The 6,497-nt window shown below is 47.1% G+C and overlaps 1 protein-coding gene across 1 annotated transcript in view; it reads left to right on the forward strand.

Moving 5' to 3' along the window:
• Positions 1-6,093, forward strand: part of TSPAN5 (tetraspanin 5) — a 169,970-nt gene extending 163,877 nt beyond the window's left edge. The window contains exons 6-8 of the mRNA XM_070392445.1: positions 981-1,028; positions 1,124-1,240; positions 3,976-6,093. Coding sequence (XP_070248546.1) covers positions 981-1,028; positions 1,124-1,240; positions 3,976-4,041 — 231 coding nt within the window. The 3' untranslated portion in view covers positions 4,042-6,093. The remainder of the gene's footprint in view (positions 1-980; positions 1,029-1,123; positions 1,241-3,975) is intronic.
• Positions 6,094-6,497: the final 404 nt, after the last annotated feature.

Here is a 6,497-nt window from a genome sequence, read left to right on the forward strand (position 1 = left end):
GGTGTGCAGCTCTTCAAAAGGGGCGTGGCCTTGGGGTGGGGAAGCAGAAGTTCCCCGCAGCCTGCCCATCGCCCATCGCCCCTGGTGGGGGTCAGCCTGGGCTGTTACTCTTGGTCTGAAGAGACTGAGAATCAGGAAGGCCTGTGCTCGCTGCTCTGGTATCTCACCAGGACAGCTGACCTTCCCCACTGGCTGGTTTCTCCCTTTCCTCTGAGGAGGCCCAAAGGCAAGAGTGCCTGCTCAGGCAGCCTCGCGCTGGCCGGCCGATGCCAGCTGCTCTGTCTCCCGTTCTGCCCTGTGTTAACATTCCATCAGACAGACTCCGAAGTTCTCAGAAGGCATCATGTCTCCCCTTTCAGCGACAGATCCTCTGGGTAGAGGTATCTCATTCCATAAATGCCAAGCTAACAATTTCCACCCAGCCCCTGCAGAGGGGGGAAAAAACAAGCCTAAAAGAGGGGAATTCGCATTTCTAATCAGGGCTGTCGGATGTCAGAACATGTGTCCATGTGATATGTGACTAGGGTGTTGTTCTGTTTTTAATGAAGCCACGTATTCTCATTGAAAACTCATTTAAATAACATAGAAATATACATATTAAAAAGTAGAAGTCCTTCTCCCCCTCCCACCAAAGAGAGCAAAAACAAAGCCAGTCATTATGCCCATTCAGCATGGTTTTTATCTGTCTTCAGTTCCCTAAACACCATAAACGTATTGAGGCTGTCAGCTCTGAATCCTGTACCTCCCACAGAATGGGCTTGCTCTCCTTCTGGTATTTCCTGAGCTTCTGTTTTCCTCATTTGGAAAAGGGCATATTTTAATACCTATTTCTGAGGATTGTTAAAATAATGACATGGGGTAATGTATCAGAGTGCTTACTGAGGCGCCCGGTCCATCTGCATGCCCGATGCACATTGTATTACCCTGAGTGGGCTTCTAACCGGCGTGACTGTCACTGTCCTGTTTTCTTTCCCCACCAGGAAGATGTCATCAACACTCAGTGTGGCTATGATGCCAGGCAGAAACCAGTAAGTGGGTACCATCTTGTCGCTTGGCGCACGGGGTGTTGGAGGAGCCTTGGAACTTGCGTGCTGACGCTGTGTTCTCCTCTTCCCTTGTGAAGGAGGTCGACCAGCAGATCGTAATCTACACGAAAGGCTGCGTGCCCCAGTTTGAGAAGTGGCTGCAGGACAATTTAACCATCGTGGCCGGTGTGTTCATAGGCATTGCGTTGCTACAGGTAAGGCCGGGCTCCTTCCTGGACGTCACGGGAAGCGATGCCCCGGGAGAATCCTCACCAGGCCAGGCACTTTGCCGGATCACCTTAATGGCCCAGTATTTAAGACACAATTGGAGGGGCTAGGAAACAGACCCAAATTATGTGGTATTTTATTAAAGCTCTGATTTTAGATGCAACTCTATCCTAAAATACATTAGGAAACTGGTTTGTTTGTTTTTTTTCCTTTTGAAGATGGAGATGTTGATTGGGTCAGTGCATTTCCATGGGCTCAATAATTAATTCTGAGGATTGTGTGTGCCAGCTGGGCAGACAGGAATGGTCAAAAGCAAATCCAAGTGGTGAGGTTAAGGTTTTTTTGGATTTTTACAAACATGCTGTGTCCCTTTCTGCCTCTGGCCCACCTTCCCAGAGTGCTAGTGAGGGAAAGGAGTGCCCACTTTTCCTCCTGGGCAGTCCCAAGTGCTAACTTTTTCATCCGGTGGAGATGTGATACTTTTCTTTGAGCCCAAATGCGGCGCGGTGGTTGAAAGAAACGAAAGAAGACGTAAATAATGGAAAGCCTTCCCATACTCATGGACTGAAAGGCTTACTATCGCTAATGTGGCAGTACGCCTCAAATCCATCTACAGATTCAGTGCAATCTCTGCATTCAAACTGCCTTTTTTATTTTTTTTTCAAAAATGGACAAGTTGATCCTAAAATTCATATGGAAATGCAAGGGACCCAGAAAAGCAAAAACAAACTTGAAAAAGAACGAATTTGGAGAATTCACACTTCCCAATTCCAGACTTACTTCAAAGGTGCAGGCATCAAGATAGTGCCTCCTGGCATAAGGTTGGCATATAGATCAGTGGGAAAAGAATAGAAAGTCCAGAAGTAAACCCACGCATCGATGGTCAGTAGATTTTTGACAAGGGAATCAAGACTGTTCGTTCACTGGGGCAAAAATAGTCTTTTCAATAAATGGTGCTGGACCAACTATCTATGTATATGCAAAAGAATAAATTTGAACTCCTACCTCACACCATACATGAAAATTAACTCAAAATAGACCAAAGACCAAAATATAAGAGCTAAAACTATAAAACTTAGGAGAAAGTACAGGTGTAGGAGAAAGTATAGGTGTTGCTCTTTGCGTCCCAGGAGTAGGTGGTTTTCTTAGACATGACACTACAAGTACAAGCAACCAAAGAAATAGACCAATTGGACTTTGTCAAAATTAAAAACTGTGCTAAAAATACTAAGAAAATGAAATGACAACCCACAAAATGGAAGAAAATATTTGCAAATCATTATATCTGGTAAGTGTCAAGTATCTGGACTGTACAAAAAACAACTCAACAGTTAAAAAGTCAAACCCAATTTAAAGATGGGCAAAGAATTTGAATAGCCATGTCTCCAGAGAAGATACAAATGGCTAGTAAGCACATGAAGAGATAGAATGCCACCATTGTTAGGGAAATTCGAATAAAAACCACAGTGAGATATCTACCACTTCACACACAGCAGGATGGACATACAGTTGGCCCTCGAACAACATGGGTTTCACCTGTGTGGGTCCACTCATAAGCACATTTTTTTTTTCAACTGACCACAGTTCAGTTGATCTATGTAGTTCAATTGGCTGAGGTTGGGAATCTGAGTATGCAGAAAACTGACTAGTGATGTGCGGATTTTTCAACTGCATGGGATTACAGCACCCGTAACCCCCATGTTGCTCAGGGGTGAACTGTAATGATAAAGGAAGATAATAATGAGTTATCGAGGATGTGAAGAAATTGGAACCCTCACACATCACTGAAGGGAATGAAAATGATGCGGCCTGTACGGAAAACAATTGGCAATTCCTCAGAAAATTACAGTTACCATATGATCCCGCAATTCTATTCTGAGGTATGTACCCCAGAGAATTAAAAACATGTGTTCACCCAAAAACGTATATACAGATGTTCATAGTGATATTATTCATAAGAGCCCAAAAAAGGAAACACTACAGATGCCCATCACCTGCTGAATGGAAAAACAAAATATGGTTTATCCATATAATGGAATATTACTCAAACCATCAAAAGGATTGACTACTGGTACATGTTACAACATGGACCTTGAATACACTTTGCTATGTGAAAGCGGACTGACACAAAAGGCCAGATGTTATATGATCCCATTTATATGAAATGTCCAGAATGAGCAAATTCAAAGGAAGTAGATTAGTGGTTGGCAGGACTGTGGAGATGGGGGGCATGAGAATGACTGCTAATGGGTACAGTTTCTTTCTGGGGTGATGAGATGTATGGGAAACAGATAGTGGTCATAGTTGCATATCCCTGTGAGTACACTAAAAACCACTGAATTATGCACTTTAAAGGAATGGATTTTATAGTATATGAATTATATATCAATTTAAAAGATCAAAGATAAGGAAAATCAGATTCAGCCCGGCCAGCGTGGCTCAGTGGTTGAGTATTGACCCATGAACCAGAAGGTCGAGGTTTGATTCCCAGTCAGGGCACATGCCCAGGTTGTGGGCTCGATCTCCAGCAGGGGGTGTGCAAGAGGCAGCTGATCAATGATTCTTTCTCATCATTGGTGTTTTTATTTCCCTCTCCTTCTCCCTTCCTCTCTCTGAAATCCATAAAAATATATTTAAAAAAGAAAAATAGGATTCATTGGCCAAGGAAAAGCCTAATGATGTTCAGAGTTTCACTGTTTGACTCTTTTTCTTCCTTTCTCAGATTTTTGGGATATGCCTGGCCCAGAACCTGGTGAGCGACATTGAAGCTGTCAGGGCCAGTTGGTAGAGCAGAGCGCCTGCCACCACCGCAGAACACTGGACACCCAGCCTCCCGCACCCTCCAGCGGCCTGACCGCGTCCACGCCGCACGGAGCAGTCACAGGGGCATCCTGCAATCCCACCTGACGGAGCTGCCAAGAACTTGTTTTGGGGGGTGAAGCTGAGAAATGCTGCTTACTGACAGAATTAAAGAAACAATAACCAGTATGCAAGTCGTTGCGCCGTGAATCTCTACTGTAGCCATGAATTTATGGATGGTTGGATCCTTAACCAAAAAAAGAGGAAAAGGGAGGGTGGGGAACCCGTATGTACTTGAATGTGTGGGAAAGCCTTGTTCTCCACGGGAGCGATTGGAGGGCTGGGAGAGGCAGCGTTGCCCTTCCTCACGCCGTGGCCTGAAGATGTGATCTTTCCTGAAACCCAGCCCCTGCCCTGTGAGGGCTGGGCCACTGGCGTCCCTTCACTGGACATCGCAAGGAACTGCGACAACTCGCGTCCCAGGGAGAAAACAGCTTGTCCTTGGGATCAGATTTCGAGATCGAGTTCAGCAAGTGACGAGCGGGCACATTGGGCCTCCTGATGAGAGAAGTGTATTTCGCGTGCACTGAGCAGACCCTGGGAGCACCCCGTGAGACTGGAATTCAGCAGGACAGATCTTTTTTCTAAGGGGCCTGCGATTTATTTACCTGTGACATCCAAGGAGAAAATGAGGCTCATGGAGGTATTAGTTGGATACACCCTCACCCCAGCCACTCAAGTAGGTGTCGGATTCTTCAGAAACTCTGCGGCTTTGGCTTTTTTTTTTCTTGCCTTTTTTTGTTTTAGACTCCCCAAAAGCTGCCGTTTCTGTTAATTTTTTAAGTGTTTCCTTACAAGCTCGAATATTAATTTTGTGTGTGTAATCTCCCCGCATGACCTGTGAATCTGAATCCACCATTCTTTCCTCCTGCCATCTCTCCGACAACATTGATAGGTGTGGTGTGGCGTGGTCAGCACTGGGTGGGTTCACACCCTGAGAGGGGTGGTGGTTTCGCCTGGCTGGGAAGGGGCCAGCTGGGCCCGTGAGATGCTTCCATGGACTCAGCAATCGCTCAGCCATACGGGTCGCCATGGTCTCCGCTGCGTCCTGCCCCCCTCTCTCCTGGAATGGAAGTGAACCCCTTTCCAAAACAACCCTGACACATCAGAAAGCTTCTAGTGGGGTTTTTCCCTCTTCTGGTTTTAGTTTTGGTTGTTTTTTTTTAAAGAGAAGAGTGAGTGGGCAGAGCTCTTTCTGTTCTCGTAGTGCAGGCTAACCATCAGGATGGCGATAAAGCACAAATACTCCGAGGGGGGACATTGGCGGGCAGGTGTTCTGAGTCTGAGAGGAAAACCACCTCCAGGTGCTGCCACCCACCTTGGCCCACCTCCAGGTGGGAGGGACCCGTTTTGCCCCCAGATTTTAATCCAACCTCATCTACCGGGATGTCACTCTCCCGGGGAGCAGGTATAGTCTGTGGAGCGCTGGGAAAACCACAGGCGTGTTCCACGGTGATGACACGTTCTCCAACGCATCGCTGGGCAGCCGGCGAGGTACTTTGTGAACTTGAGCAAGGCTTTCTGCACCCGCCCCCTGGTGCATCGCTGCGGTTGGTGCACGTGTGGGTCTGCTCTGAGGGAGGACTGCAGTTGACAATACCTGGTCTCCGGGGTTGGGTGTGTCTGACTCTGCATGTGAGTGTGTGTGTCTCTGTATCGTTAGCGATGTCCATCCCGTGCTCCAGCTGTGAGATGATTTTATCTCGTCTCGGCCCCACCACGTTGTCCTGTGATGTCATTCCAACACGGAGTCAGCTCTCCGGTTGGAACGCTTGTCCTTCCTGTTCATTACCTCATCCTCCAGGGAACTCCCTCTGACCAGTTGATTCAGAACCGGGCAAGATTCCCCCCTTCGGCACATCCAGTGAAAGGCCAAACGGAAGTCCAAGTGAGTTTTAAATTTTAAGGAACCACCCTTTATTTTTTACACTTGAGAGTGGTTGTAATAAAGGCTGTCATTAATAAACTTGGTTCTACCTTACGTGGGGTTATGTCTGTCTTCATTGCTTCTCTCTTGAAATCGCAAAAGTCTCGAATGCGGTGGTTCCCAAACCTCAGCAGCCGCGTCAGAATCCCCGGTGGCTTGTGGAAACCCAGATGGCTGTGTCTGCCTGTTCCCAGACTGAATTCCTGATTTAGTCCTTCTGGGGAGGGGAGGTTGAGAAGGTGCTGTTCTGACTGGTTCTCGGTGATGGTTTGCTGGCGACGCTGTTGCCATGTGTTTTGAGAGCACAATTTGAGAACCCCCGCTCTGGTTTGGTTCTCTTGGGGGAAGGGACAGGGAACATCTTGTGATTGGAAGGGAAAGGTCTCTTGGTGCTGCCGGCTAATAGGAGACAGGCAGAGCGGGGTGTGTAGGAATCTCTGTTCCTAAGGCCATTGCTG

Source organism: Myotis yumanensis, unplaced genomic scaffold, assembly GCF_028538775.1.
Source record: "Myotis yumanensis isolate MYYU_CA2020_CCGP unplaced genomic scaffold, mMyoYum1.0.hap1 SCAF_1, whole genome shotgun sequence".
NCBI classification, from domain to species: Eukaryota; Metazoa; Chordata; class Mammalia; order Chiroptera; family Vespertilionidae; genus Myotis; species Myotis yumanensis.